General features: G+C 30.6%; 2 protein-coding genes across 2 annotated transcripts; one reads left to right on the forward strand and one right to left on the reverse strand.

Annotated features, from left to right (window-relative positions):
* The first annotated feature begins 9,935 nt into the window (after nucleotides 1-9,935).
* LOC116773396 (gloverin-like) lies at nucleotides 9,936-11,052 on the forward strand. Its single transcript, XM_061528699.1, has 5 exons — nucleotides 9,936-10,067; nucleotides 10,158-10,246; nucleotides 10,356-10,467; nucleotides 10,573-10,758; nucleotides 10,847-11,052. Exons 2-5 carry the CDS (start codon nucleotides 10,164-10,166, stop codon nucleotides 10,976-10,978), a joined length of 513 nt encoding a protein of 170 aa, XP_061384683.1. The 5' UTR covers nucleotides 9,936-10,067; nucleotides 10,158-10,163; the 3' UTR covers nucleotides 10,979-11,052.
* A 2,679-nt stretch (nucleotides 11,053-13,731) lies between these two features.
* Nucleotides 13,732-14,807, reverse strand: LOC116773395 (gloverin-like). The gene is made up of 5 exons (XM_061528703.1): nucleotides 14,732-14,807; nucleotides 14,553-14,641; nucleotides 14,328-14,439; nucleotides 14,026-14,211; nucleotides 13,732-13,937 (listed from the first exon to the last, which is right to left on the reverse strand). Exons 2-5 carry the CDS (start codon nucleotides 14,633-14,635, stop codon nucleotides 13,806-13,808), a joined length of 513 nt encoding a protein of 170 aa, XP_061384687.1. The 5' UTR covers nucleotides 14,636-14,641; nucleotides 14,732-14,807; the 3' UTR covers nucleotides 13,732-13,805.
* Between the last annotated feature and the right edge of the window lie 204 nt (nucleotides 14,808-15,011).

Here is a 15,011-nt window from a genome sequence, read left to right on the forward strand (position 1 = left end):
AATTCATGATGCTGTGTGATTCCCCTAAAGAATGTTTCTTAGCTTCCAGTGAACAATGATAAGAAAACAAAACTATAAATTATGATGTGTTACTCCTAAGATGATATTTAGTTTGTCTTAAAATTGATAAAAATCATTGTATATATGCACATACATTATATGTACAGATTTTTTAAAGGATTTAATCCTTATGGAGGGACGTTTGTGACAGACCTTATATTACTCCTACTTCCAAAAAACTTTGAAACTATCTACTTATGAAATATAAAATATGAAGTAATTCCTTACCAAATTTCTACAAAATTTGGCAAACTAATTTATCACAGCGTTCAAACAGTATGCCTCTTGTGAAGCCGGCGGGGCCGGAGCAAACATTTGGTTACGCTTCGAGATGGCCTGTTTTGTGTTTGTTGTTAAGTCCTAAAAATCTTTAAATAAACTTTAATCGCAATGGAATATATGATAAATAAAAAAAAATACTACATATATTTTATATAAAACGTTTAAGGAACTAAATCGAAGGACATTTAATATTTTGAAAATAAAATATGTTTGATTCGCCTATTGGGATATATCACTGATATACTAGGTATAAAATTTATATTTTCAAATGTATGTTACCAGTTTTGTTGCTTACAATTTTAATGTCTTTAAAAATAATTAATATGTAGATTCGACAAAATTGACGAGACGAAAACAGCACAGTAGACATCTCATATAAAATAAAAATGATACAAATATATTTAATAACTTGATATATTTTTTTACATACACATTAATTTGTCAATAGTATACATTATTGAGACGCGTTTATAAATGAGTAAATAAAATTGACTTAGTTTGTAATTCGCTAAACAATGTATCATGTATTTCTAAAGTATAATAATAGGTTAGTGGAAGACTCTCAATACCCGTCAACAATGTTAAGGACTGATAACAGCGGTTATGTCTTATCAAATGAGATGTGCATAAATATTGTGTTACAGTGATAATCAAATTGGTTCTGTTCGTTTTGACTTTCTGCTTTTGTATGCCTAGACATCGCTGAGGTATATGTTAGGTTATTTTAGTTTAATAGTTTAATAGAAAGGCTTCATTGACTTTTGTGACAATACACAATTGAGGCATCTTCATAGTTATGATATACCTTCACGTCAAAGCTCGGGAGTGATGTGTTTTTGTTTAATTAATAAAATGTATTCATATGCGTTTTAAAATAAAAATACTTTATGCGATTCTTCTCTATATAAACTTCGTCTGAGTTCAATTCCACTTTTATCGTTCAAAGAATCGCGAATCAGACTTTGGGAACAGCATATGTTGGAGGATAATTTAAATTTGATGTACACTATTACGTAAAAAATCAATGACGTAGCCTTATTTTATATTTTTTTGTAAGAGTTTAAAAAACATTTGTTACAGCAGCTTCACGAGGGTATATTATTCAGGTAGGATCAGCAATGTTGATGGTGTGACCGCAGGTTTCGCAAATTTAGTCCTATAAACCAACATCTCGTCTGCTCGTGATCACGGTTGCTGCAAAGTAACCGAAACGTCGGGAGTATGTAGTTTTTTACAAAAATAAACCACGCGTAGTTACGCGTAACCACCGAAAAATAGTAGTTTCGTGTAAATGAATTTAATATTTTTGTGGTAGCTTTACAATGTTTCATAAGGTTTCTAACACTTATAATAAAATCCTATTTCCTTATTATCCATGTAAAATAAAGTACTTCTATTTAAGCTCAAGTTTGTACTTTACTTGCTTAATCAAATAGTCATAGAATGTTTAGAAAACAAAAGATAATTTAAACTTTTTATAAATTTTTAAAAGATTGTTAATACAATATTTTTTTTTTTATTTTAATAAAGTATATTAGATAAACCGATCTCTATATAAATTTATCGAAAACGGACCTTATTTTACAATCTTTATATATTATCCCCGTTCCTGCCATTAAACTGAAACAAGGATATCACAAATCTAATTCAAACAGGACATAAATCTACGGCAAGAGGAAAACCCGGCCCCAATAAATCTCAACGAACGTGGAATATTCATGACAGGGAACTATCTCTGCATATGTAAGCTTGATCAGGCTGGTCTATATTTTAAAATATAGAAACGAAAATTACTCAAAATCACTAAAAAAAAAAATATAAAGACTAATTGATGTTAATTAAGATACACCGTCATGAAAATTAAGTTAACTATTTTAGGCTAAAATATTTTTTGATCTATTTTTATAACCAATGCCTTGTTCAAGTAGTTTTACTACTTGCAATTTTAAATTCTCTACGATGGTTCAAGGTTTCAAACCTAGACAGAAAAATTAAACGAGGATGTATATTAACATAATAATTTAAAAGTTAAGTCGATCATATATAAGTAATGTTGCAAATAATTCAAGGATATTGAATCCATCAAAATGTTACGGCTATAGTTGCAACCACTTTTACACATTAAGTTCTGTTATAAACAAAAATTTGAAAATAGAATAAAGTTGTTTCCCAACACAAAAAGATATACTGAAAGCTATTGCTTTAGTGACTAGACAGCTACTTGGGTACCCACTCGGCTACAAATGTAAAATTCCTTTATACTGTTAGTACTTTATGTTGAAACCCTCTTATTGCTTTAATATAAGGTTTTAAAAACGATTTATTTGCTGTGGATTTTAAAATGTTGCAAAAGTATGTAAAATTATAATATTATGATGTTATAGCACAAATTGGCTTATAAGAGGTTTCAGAAACATTAGGAAGCACCCCTCAATTTTTATATTTTATCTTTTACGTGGTATAACTATCGGCTTTAACCTGAATCATATATTTTTGTAAGGAATTTAAATAAAGGTCAATTTCGTTACCGTTATAATAATTAAAAAAAAAATCCCAAAAAATTTGCTTCTCAAATATATTGCGCTATTTCATCTATTATCGAGGGAAATTGCCTAAAAGCCTTAAGTCATTTAATCTTTAGAGGTTTAGAGATAAGTGCTGGGAAAGCTATACTTAAAATATAACGTAATTATACAAGAGCCGATCTTTTAAAAAGACAAAGTTGTTTATACAGAGAAAAAATATATTATAATTAAGAACTATTAAATTATTATTGGTAATAACTTGTTTTGTAACATACATTAGATACTTATATATAAAATTGTATAAACTTTCAAATTACGAGAGCGATAGATTGTTAATTTTGTACATTGTAAACTAAAATGATTGTGTGTCAGTAAACAGATTCCGTGGGTATAAGTTTATATTAAAATTAATATTTTACACAAAAAAAAAAATATTATTTCCCTTGAAATACGCCAAGCCGCATATTTTCACAATAAGTATAACACTTCAGAATATAGTTTATTTTAAAAAATACATACATAAATCTAAAACAAAATAATAGTATCAAAGATATTATACTTGAAATGAAAGTTAAGTTATTTATCTTAATTAATTAATCCACGTCCATAACATTATTAATGAATTCTCTTGGGTTTTCATAAATATGTTTCATGACGCCATTTTTCATTATTTGTACGTTTCAGCTTAATGAATATACAAGTTTTATTTCTTCTTCACTATAATTCTTCAACGTAATCATTTCGTAGCCCAAAGAACTTCTAAACTGACTATTTGTTTTCATCATTAAATTTATGAATAATTCGATCAAAAGATAGTTTTTTTTTTTTAATTTTTGGATAATATCTGCAGCGCAATTCTGATTCGTGATATGACACAATTCAGATTCGTTAAAAATAAATATTTCTTTTTTGTCCTGATTTTATGAAGAATGTTATTCAGACATTAACTCAAAGGGACTTTTTTTTCTAATTTAGACACTTATATTGTTGTATTAATTTAATTTTAGCAACCTGGAAACGAAGGGATTAATGAATTTAAATTTTTTAATTACTGGTCAGTAGTTACGTTGTAAATGAAAGCTCCAAAATGAAGGCTCCAAATAATATTACAAACCTTTCTAAATATTAAGATTCGAAATATAAATTTTATAAGAGATTTATGGACTTAAATACTGTGAAAGCTTTTTAAGAGCTGCTTTTCTCTTATTTGTAAAAAAAACTTATTTCTCCTTTAATGTAAAACATACTTTGTTTTCTGATTAATGATTGTTATTTAGCAAACAAAATACTATGACTCTTTAATGGATTCTGCTTGATAGTATAGTTCTGAACTAAAGACACTCAGTAAGAAGAACAAAAAAGTATTAATTTATTGAATATATCTTATAAGAGGTACATCAACTTAATAATATGATAGTATTGTCTCATATACCCACAACAAAAGTGACGTAGTAAAATTGTTTGAAAATTTTTCTTCTCACACTAAGGATCGCTAATCTCTTTAAGTCTTACTAATTATAATCAAACTTAACTGTTTGGTTCCTGGGGTTAACTTTCAACGGACACCTTAACGTAACGTTAATGTTTATTTCTTTAAAAATATTCTAATTTTGAAAAAAGTAATAATTACGTTGTTACATCTGTTTTATTTGTATAAATAGAATTGTATCTTAAGGCTTGTAATGATTTAGGAACGAACAAAGAATTCAAGAACATACTCATAGGAAACGAAATTCTTAAAATTTATAACAACTATATAAATGTATAACCTTACCTATATAACAAAAGAAAATAACGATAAAGGCACAAAGCGCTCAAAAACCTTGACTGTGAGTAATAACAAACATTATGATCAATACGAATTTCCTTTCTTTGTTGTTAACCAAATACGACATTATACATCTATCCACAATTGGCAATTAATTACTTAAACAAACTCAGGGAAAATAATATGTCTCTGAGTAAACATCCATTGTTCAAATGAAGTAAGAATTAAGTAGATCAATATAAAAGGAAAAAATATAGGTAAGAAAGAGAGTATAAAATGTAGGGAGTTAAGCATCTCAACGAACAGAAATGTTTTTTATACTTGCATATTGTCAGTTATTAATGTAAAATATTGTCCCATACTATAGTCCACATATTACGGCAGTAGAAACTTAAATACCATGTTTTTTGCTACCAGTCCTAAGAGCTACGTGACTTCATAATATATTATTAATGAGTGTCCCTGTGTTCATAAGTCTAAACTTACATATCAGTTATATTAACAAAGAACCTTTTGTATTTTTATAATGTATTGCTCCTTTTTTTCTAAACTTATTAGTTTTCTACTTAAAACCAACATACAACTGATTAAGTATGAATTCTTATGAATAAAGTAAATATAAAATGCCTTTGTAATTAGTGTTGAGTGACGGATAATGAAGTCAGTACCACCGTGAAGGTCGGAAACTGGTCCCAAATAAAGCTTGTAGGGCTTTAAATATTCATGGAAGGTCTCTGTGCATATGTGATGTGCATCATTTTATCGTTACATTTACACGAACGTTTATTGTTTTTCTATATGAACATATATTTTTTAAGAATTGGAAGATATATATATTATTCATTAAGTAAATTTGTTTTTTTCAGCATCACTACACCGTTAGAATCTTTAGGTAATCGTTATTCATTTTTATGGTAAGTACAAATTTACGGACCACTGGTTCACTGCTTATAACATCAATAGATCAAGTGGAAATTAATTTCTAATTTCTGATTGGTTACAATAAATCCTTAATAAAATTGTATATATATATTTTATTAACCATTCGTTTAAGCATGGCTGGGCTATTATTGTTGGGAAAATCTGTAATGCTCGGAACTCGATTGGGTTATTACAAAAGTTGTTGACAAAAAGCAGTTCTAGAAATAAATTAATTCAACTTTTTCAGATATTACTTTATTATTTATAAGCGTAAAACAGCACCACCTTTGTTTAAGCAATAAAAGTGTTATATTGACATGCTTCCAGAATGTTACAGTAAATATTATAAATAAATGTTCCAAAAACGGATGTCAATAACGCTTAGGGTTTCAACATTTATAAATGAATGGTATTTTAATTATCTAACGTATCTATATAAAACTCTTCCGTGACTGAGCGACTGACTGACTGACTGACATACAAAGCACAGACGAAACTACTGGGCGGAGAGAGCTGAAATTTGATATGTATGTTTTTAGCGGGAGTAGGCAGAATATTTGGTAATGCCTCCCAAGGGGTAGAAAAGGGGGTTAAATTGAATTAGTTTATTTCTTAATGGATTCACTTAAAACTTCATATGTAGGTTCTACCAGTGAAGCAAGCGAGCATTTAGAGAGAATTTTTAAAAATGTCTTTAAGGCCGAGGAAAGGGGTGTAAATTGTTTTTTTTTATTTCTTAATAGATTTTCTCAAAATTTTTGTGTGTAGGTTCAACCAGTGAAGTAAGTAAGCATTAAGAGAGGATTTTTGAAAATTAAACCCCCAGTGGGAGGAAATGTACATTTTCTAGAGATATTCTTTAACAAACATAAAGACAGTTTAACTATAGAACAAACACTAGCATACGATACAATTATGAATAGTATAAACACAAATGCAGAACAACTTTACTTATAGTGATAGTTCGTTAGTGAGCTCGTAATACTTGTTGACCTTGATGACATGGTCTTTGGGGATGTTGGTTACCCAAGGAACCTTGAGCTCTATAATGACAACGACCCTTGAAATTCGCGAATATGAAAATATGTCCGGTCTGGACGCCGTCGCGCAAATGTCCTCTGGGATTTTATATTGCTTCTCATACGTATCCATTATTATAGTCGTAGACTTTGTAGCCCTAGTGCCTTTTCTCACAAAACCTATTGATTGCTGGTTTGTGGTTATTTCAACACCTTTATGACGCGTGTATCTAACTTTGACAAAAGGATTTTATTAAAATCATAGACGAGGAAAGACAATTGATATTAGATAATTATCGTAGATCCAACCTTTTTTGACGTTACTAATCTTGTTACGAACGTTCAAAAAGCTGTCTACTATTCTTTGTAAGGATGGAGTACGATCTATATTATCTATCTTACCACTGAGAAATTTAAAAGGAGCATTTTCCGCAACCGTAGAAACGTATTGACGGCCTAACGATAATCCCGGATCGTATGAGGTATAATTTTGTATTTCGCCTACCAAGACATTTATTTGGTTTTGTCCTCAATCCATCCGTCCACTCACAGAATGTATCCACTTCATCCAATAGAACTTGACAGTGTTTGGGGTTACGTGTCAGTATTGCGAGATCGTCAGCGAAGGCTAAGATGGATTCTGTGTATTTATTATTGCACTTGAACCAATACCTCCATTTTTTCTCGTTGCTTATTAGTTTATCTACTAAAATATTAATTACAATATTAAATATTGTTGGAGATAAACAACAGCCTTGAAATAGTCCTACATTGTAACACAAAGTTTTTGAAACGCCTCTTTACTTAGATAGTATAGAAAACTTTTATTTTGAGTAATATTACGCGATCATATCACTAACCAGTGTTGGAAAGTTATACCATTTTAGCGCGAATAGCATTAATTCATGTAACTTGACATATTCACAAGAATTTGATACGATAAAACACGAAAGCTCAGTATTTCTTCAATAGTAATCACACCGAAAGAGTCGTACAACCGAATATATACGAATGAAATAACATATACATAGTTTAACCTAAATAAAATTGAATTTGATTTTGATATAAAGTATATGTTCAAAAATATTTCTTTTGTGCCCCCATCAATAGTTTTATTCATTTTATTTCTCAATTTTCAGATTAAAAAGAATTCGTCCAGAACCATCTTATTAGTAGTTATCTTTGCAACACTCTGGAGTATCGGATGTTTTAAACATTTAATTTGGATTGGGTGACGATGGTTATATTAAATTTTTATAATATTATCAACAACTAAATAGGTAATGTCCCTTAATGTTTAATTCATATAGATACCATTTCACTTAATTCCAAATTACTTATTTATTAAGTTGTTATATGGTGAGAATATGTCGAAGCATGTTTTATTTGACTTTAGTTTTAATTTTAAAGACTATGTTTTATGGATTTGTCACAAACGGGTGGCTCTTTTTCTCTTAAATCCAACCAACCAGTCTTGTAGTTCGATTTTAAATTATTAACGTGTAATGATTTATTACTTTTATAATTGCTTCTGTTTATATTGTGTTCTCAGTAAAATTCTTAGTAACACATTGAAAAAATAAATTTCCATAGCCAATAATGCCGTCAAGTGGAAACGATAATATATTTCAAAGTAACATTATATAATTATTCCAATAAAACTGGAAAACCGTTAAACAAATGCTGTAGAATGTTGAATATTCATGATTAAACTCTCTGAGTAAGCGGAACGGCTGAAATATTTCATTTTACTTAGTATAACTTTTTTTTAAATGTAAATCGTCGATTTTGTTCGACGTTTACGTTACAATATATATACTAGTCGGTCTCATATGACATGACATGGCCTGAAATAGTTCGTATAGAAGCATCGACATGAAATGCTTAGTTTTATTTTTTCAGGCATTTGAATATCGACGGTCGAGTATTTTTTCAAAATGTCGAAAACTGAGTATCGAAGGTTTATTATTTACCCAAATAAAAGAACGATTGTATGATGTGTATAAGGAGTCTGCCTCTTCCTATAGTACTGTGAAAAACTGGGAAAGAGTTTCGTCTTGGGAAAGAAACAGTAAAAGACATTGGCCACGTCGGTCGACCTGTGGAAATGCTCACTCCCGAAATGATAGTTCCTATCGAAGAGGAGGTCTGAGTGATCACCGTTTGAAGATTAGAGAAATTCCAACTAGGCTCTCAAAAAGTACCATTCATCGTATGATCGATGGACATGAAAAGAATGAGTGCAAGATGGGTTTCGAAATTCTTTCAGCGGTACAGAAACAGGAGTGTTTGTACTGTGCCTGGGAATTTTTGGATCTTTGTGGAGAAAATTCCAAGAATGTCATCTAGCGACTAGAGACTAATAATAATACTTTATTATTATTTAATCGTAATGCTTGGGCACGCGACATGTGATAAGGCGTATCAACTGTTATCAGTTATTAATGTCAAAGATCACGAGGGAGTTCCTCAGAATATTCACTACTTTATAACTTAATGTTCATTATGATTAATATAGAGCCTTGCTTGTTATTTTAGAAGTTTAATTGAGTTTATTAGTTTAATATTTCATGGACAATACGCTTCCAGAACAACGAAGTTAATGATGGGATTAAATTGTAAGCAATGGTTAAGGATAATAATAAATGATTTAATATTGTAATAATATGATGTGTTGAACTTATACACTTATATTGCAAGTGAGTGAGATAGTGACGAAGAGTTTTTTTTTTATTTTTTATTTTCTACTTCAACTGCTTCTGTAATGAATACGTATTCTGTAAGAATTTTAATTATTTTATGGATTCTATACCGAAATTTTAATTACCCTTGGACATGTAAGCCTATTGACTATATAAATTCAAAAATGTTCAGTTTGAGTGCTTTTATATTCGAAAGAAGAAACCTCTGTATTTAAGTTACATATTATAATATAAAACATGTTATCTTCTTAAGTTATTTTATTTCACTCTCATATTGATAATATTTATTTATTTAAAAATATTTATGTATTAAAATTTTTTTAGCGTGAAAAAATAAACACAACACAGGCCACCTGCTGGAGCTAGCTCGTACAAATGTTTGCTCCGGCATCACCAACTTACCAAACTCCATTCTGTTTGGACGACAGTTTGAGTTTATTTTTTGTTGTTTATAAGAATAAGAAAAAATAAGATTTAAAATAAGATTTTTTAGAGCCCAATTCTGTATACATTTTTTCAGAATTTAAAATATTTAATCTTTTTAATATAAGTGTCAAAGTTTATTGTACTAATTTCATATCAGTCTCGACTCTTGATATTATTATTCAGTGAAAACCAAGAAACATTCTTTAGGGGAATCACACGTCGTCGTGAATTCGCAAGCTCAGGGAATCCCTTGTCACTGTATAAATATGAAGTTTTGCATCGTCTTGTATTAATCACTCTTGAAACTTCAACCGCATCGGTTGTAAGCTGGTCTTCAAACTTATAACAGATTTAATAAAACTATGTAAGTTGTTAGATATAATAATAAGGAAAGACAGCGTTTTTTGTTAAGGTTTTAGTTATTATACATCTTATATTTTATATATTGTTTCAGATTAAAATGTATTTCCTGTATATTTTATTTGCCGTCATCTTCTCAACGTCAGCTCAGGAGTTTGTTGAACCGGCGTTTGTTGTCGAACCGTAAGTCTTATAATTATTCAATATTAAACTTGAACTCATTTGTCGTAATGAACTCTATTACAATGCAATAAAATTCAATTTATTTCTGACTCTTTCGTTTATGTTCTAGTTATCCCGAATGGTACGTGGGTCAACGAGTTCGTCGTGACGTCACTTTTGATAAACAGATCGGTGACGGAAAGGTGTTCGGGACACTCGGACAAAACGATAAGGGACTGTTTGTAAGTAACAATATTATTATATAATAACAAAATATCTGCTATTAAAACTTTATAGAGGGCGATCCATAGAGCAGTGATATTTAATAGTTGATATTTATAATGTAGGGTAAAGGTGGCTATGAGCATCAGATCTTCAATGATCACCGCGGAACACTAAACGCTCAGGCGTACGGAACCCGCGTCCTTGGACCGGCCGGGGACTCCTCGCACCTCGGAGGAGCACTCAACTGGAAGAACCCTAACGCAGCCGCCTCCTTTGACATCAGCAAACAGATACATGGTGGCACTTCAGTGAGTACATCTACATTTAACAAGAAAATTTATATTTTTACAGTTCTTGGTGTAGTAATATTGTATAACACTAAATACATAATTCCAGTATCAAGCAGCAGCTGGTGGGAGATGGCCGGTCGGTAAGAATGGTGACTTCTCCCTCCAGGGAACGTACGGTAAACAGCCCGGCTTGCGCAGAGAATACGGCGGTCTGGGTAGCTTTAACTACAGGTGGTGATGCTGTTGACTGTTGACTGATAAGAATATTTGTAAATATATTAGTTAATAATAAATTATTCACTAGAAATTTCACTGTACGTCTTTTATTTATCCATACTTATTTGAGGCAATGATGAAAGTTTCTTGAAATGAATTATTGTCGGCATTGGAGATACAAGTGTTACACATTTTTCCTATTATCAACGGCCATATCAAACTTTTAACTATATATTATAATATTTTAAACGACATTATAAAAATAAGTGAAAAAGATTCAAGTGAATTACTTTAAAAGAACCGGTAATAAGAACAACAGCAAGTTGAACTTAATGTCTTTGCTTTCTTTATATTTTTCGAGCTTAACTTTCGAACTTGGTAAGTAGGGAGTACATAAAAAATCAAATCCATTAAAATTTATTACATTTTGAAATATAAATAAGTTAGATACATAAAATTTTCGCAAACACACAAAAATAAAACTAATAATATCGCATATACTATGCGTATTTTATTATAAATTATTTTCTACCTGACATTTCGGTTAGGTTACAGTAAATTTCATCTTGTTTCCCCGTACTTATTCATTTGTCATATTTGTTATTGCTATATTATATCCACTATAAACCAGTTCATGTTTTAATTTATTTTTATTTAATCGATTCAATCATCAAGCAGTTGCAACGCCTTTAATATTATAAAGGTCGAGTTTGGAAGCAATTTTCAATTTGTTGTAAAGTTACACAGATCGGATGCTGTTATTTCATTTTTCCGAGTAACTTTAGTCTCTAGAGTCTAGACGCTTCGTAAAGTTTAGTTTGAAAGCAATTTAAATTATAAAGTGACTAGTTATTTATATTGTTTAATTTCTACGTTGGAGGCGGGTTCATTGGTGTTAATTGCAAATATTATTTTCTAAATCAAATTATAAAAACATTCAAAATCTTAATATATGAGACGAGATATTTCAATACTTTTTATAATAAACAACACGCATTGTTCTAATGTGAATATAAATTAACTTCTTGTATTAAGTGTCTCATATTAATACAATATGAGACAATACAAGAAATACTTAAATTTCTCCTGGATATTTAAATGAAACTAATGACATCTAAGATTTTCGCGAGTTTTATTCATTTAAATGAAACTAATATTTTTCGGATAAACTATGCGTGATTTATTTTGTAAAAAACTACGTACTACCGATGTTTCGATCACTTTTCAGCAACCGTGATCACACGCAGACGAGATGTCTCCTGGATAGTTTTTAAATTATCAATCACAAGTTACATTTATTACAAGTTGATGCAGTTGATGAGTATTCGTTTAAATTTTTATATGTTGTTTCTTAAAACAGTACACTTGACATTCTAAATGATGATAATTTCCTGCAATCAAAGTTGAATATGATTGAATAATTGCTCTTCATCTAGCAACGAGAAATATGCTATTCGTATTGAATAGTAATAGTCAAGAAGGAATCGGCGTTTGAATGCCGAAAATTATTTAACCTCATTTTTTTTATGCGATTCTCGTCAAATTGCCCTACTGATGATATAAATCCATGTTGCCATGGGGTAACCTGGTGCCATATTGTTTGAACCGAAATTATTTAAACAATTGCAAGAAATTGTTATTAATCAAACAGGACATTTTTTTGTATACTTTATTGAAATACTAATAAAAAAGTTCCTATGACTTTTTACGATAAAGTAAATATTTTCAAAGATATTAATTTTTAAAGGTTCGAAAAATCTCAAACTTCGAAACATTCACCCATGTAAAATATATTTAAAAAATTTACATAAATATATATTTGTTTTTAGGGTTCCGTAGCCAAATGGCAAAAAAAGGGAACCCTTATAGATTCGTCATGTCTGTCTGTCCGTCCGTCCGTCCGTATGTCACGGCCATTTATTTCCGAAACTGTTGAGTTTATGTACATAGTTGAAACTTTGTAGGTTGATGTATTCTGGTAACCGCTATTCGAGTTTTGAATAAAAATTAATAAATTTAAAAATAAAAGGGGCTCACTCCATACATGAAACTGATTCAAAAAAAATTTTTTCAGCTAATCTGTATGTGATGGGTGTCTATGGATAGGACTTTTAAAAAGAATTTAAGGTTTCTAAAACCATTTTTTATTAAAATCAATTATTTGAAAGATAGACGCTTCCAAACTGAAAAAATGAGTCTCCTCCACTCTAACTTTTAAAATAAGAGAGTGAGAAAACTAAAAAAATATAATCTGTAGATTTCAATGGAAACTGTCAACGAAAATTGGTCTGACAGAGATATCATTATTAGTTTTTAAGAAATAATACATTTTCAAAAAACGCATACACAACTTTGTCGTTCATACAAACCAAGTTATTTTTTTTTTATAAAACATCGACCAAACTTACAACGCACTACAATAACTTTTATATTATGTCATCTACTTGCTGCTACGGAACCGTTCATGGGCGAGTCCGACCTGCCACTTGTTTGAATTTTTAACTGTTAATTTTGCGCACTTACTACTATACGTCGCTTACCTTTAAGTGTCGCCGTCTCTCTCTGACTCATGTGCTGCATCGGTTTCTCTGTGGCTTAAATCATTATTCATCATTTATCATTTATCTTAAGAACTATGAACTAATTATCAAGATTGTTAAAGCGAGCAATGTTGTTAATAATTAAATAATTTCGGTTTAAACAATATGGCACCAGATTGCACCGTAGCAATAAGATACATTTACAATAAATATCACAGGAATAAAAGACATACAGTTTAGTTTCTAGTGAATAATTTATTATTAATTAATATATGTACAAATATTCTTATCAGTCAACAGTCAACAGCATCACCACCTGTAGTTAAAGCTACCCAGACCGCCGTATTCTCTGCTCATGCCGGGCTGTTTACCGTACGTTCCCTGGAGGGAGAAGTCACCATTCTTACCGACCGGCCATCTCCCACCAGCTGCTGCTTGATACTGGAATTATGTATTTAGTGTTATACAATATTACTACACCAAGAACTGTTAAAATATAAATTGTCTTGTTAAATGTAGATGTACTCACTGAAGTGCCACCGTGTATCTGTTTACTGATGTCAAAGGAGGCGGCTGCATTAGGGTTCTTCCAGTTGAGTGCTCCTCCGAGGTGCGATGAGTCCCCGGCTGGTCCAAGGACGCGGGTTCCGTACGCCTGAGCGTTTAGAGTTCCGCGGTGATCATTGAAAATCTGATGCTCATAGCCACCTTTACCCTACATTATAAATATATATGCACATTGATTATCACTGCTCTACAAAGCGCCCTCTATAAAGTTTAAAGAATAGCTCTATAGTTTATTATTATATAATACTTAATATTGTTACATACAAACAGTCCCTTATCGTTTTGTCCGAGTGTTCCGAACACCTTTCCGTCACCGATCTGTTTATCAAAAGTGACGTCACGACGAACCCGTAGACCCACGTACCATTCAGGATAACTAGAACATAAACAAAAAGAGTCAATAATAAATTGAACTTTAATACATCGTATTAGAATTCATAGAGGCACGCGATGAGTTTAAGATTAATATTGATCAATTATAAGACTTACGGTTCGACAACAAACGCCGGTTCAACAAACTCCTGAGCGGACGCTGAGAAGATGACGCCAAATAAAATATACAGGAAATACATTTTTATCTGAAACAATATATAAAATATAAGATGTATAATAACTAAAACCTTAACAAAAAACGCTGTCTTTCCTTATTATTGTATTTAACAACTCACATATTTTTATTAAATCTATTATAAGTTTGAAGACCAGTTTACAACCGATGCGGTTGAAGTTTCAAGAGTGATTAATACAAGACGATGCAAAACTTCATATTTATACAGTGACAAGGGATTCCCTGAGCTTGCGAATTCATGATGCTGTGTGATTCCCCGAAAGAATGTTTCTTAGCTTCCAGTGAACAATGATGTGAAAACAAAACTATAAATTATGATGTGTTACTCCTAAGATGATATTTAGTTTGTCTTAAAATTGATAAAAATCATTGTATATATG

This window comes from Danaus plexippus (genome assembly GCF_018135715.1).
Source record: "Danaus plexippus chromosome 22 unlocalized genomic scaffold, MEX_DaPlex mxdp_27, whole genome shotgun sequence".
Classification (NCBI taxonomy): domain Eukaryota; kingdom Metazoa; phylum Arthropoda; class Insecta; order Lepidoptera; family Nymphalidae; genus Danaus; species Danaus plexippus.

What these genes read in the sequence shown, in the direction of transcription:
- LOC116773396 (XM_061528699.1), top strand. Translation starts at nt 10,164, where the DNA reads ATGTATTTCCTGTATATTTTATTTGCCGTCATCTTCTCAACGTCAGCT. An exon ending in CCGGCGTTTGTTGTCGAACC is followed by an intron (nt 10,247 to 10,355) that starts GTAAGTCTTATA and finishes TTTATGTTCTAG; the next exon opens with TTATCCCGAATGGTACGTGG. An exon ending in AAAACGATAAGGGACTGTTT is followed by an intron (nt 10,468 to 10,572) that starts GTAAGTAACAAT and finishes TTTATAATGTAG; the next exon opens with GGTAAAGGTGGCTATGAGCA.
- LOC116773395 (XM_061528703.1), bottom strand. Translation starts at nt 14,635, where the DNA reads ATGTATTTCCTGTATATTTTATTTGGCGTCATCTTCTCAGCGTCCGCT. An exon ending in CCGGCGTTTGTTGTCGAACC is followed by an intron (nt 14,440 to 14,552) that starts GTAAGTCTTATA and finishes TTTATGTTCTAG; the next exon opens with TTATCCTGAATGGTACGTGG. An exon ending in AAAACGATAAGGGACTGTTT is followed by an intron (nt 14,212 to 14,327) that starts GTATGTAACAAT and finishes TTTATAATGTAG; the next exon opens with GGTAAAGGTGGCTATGAGCA.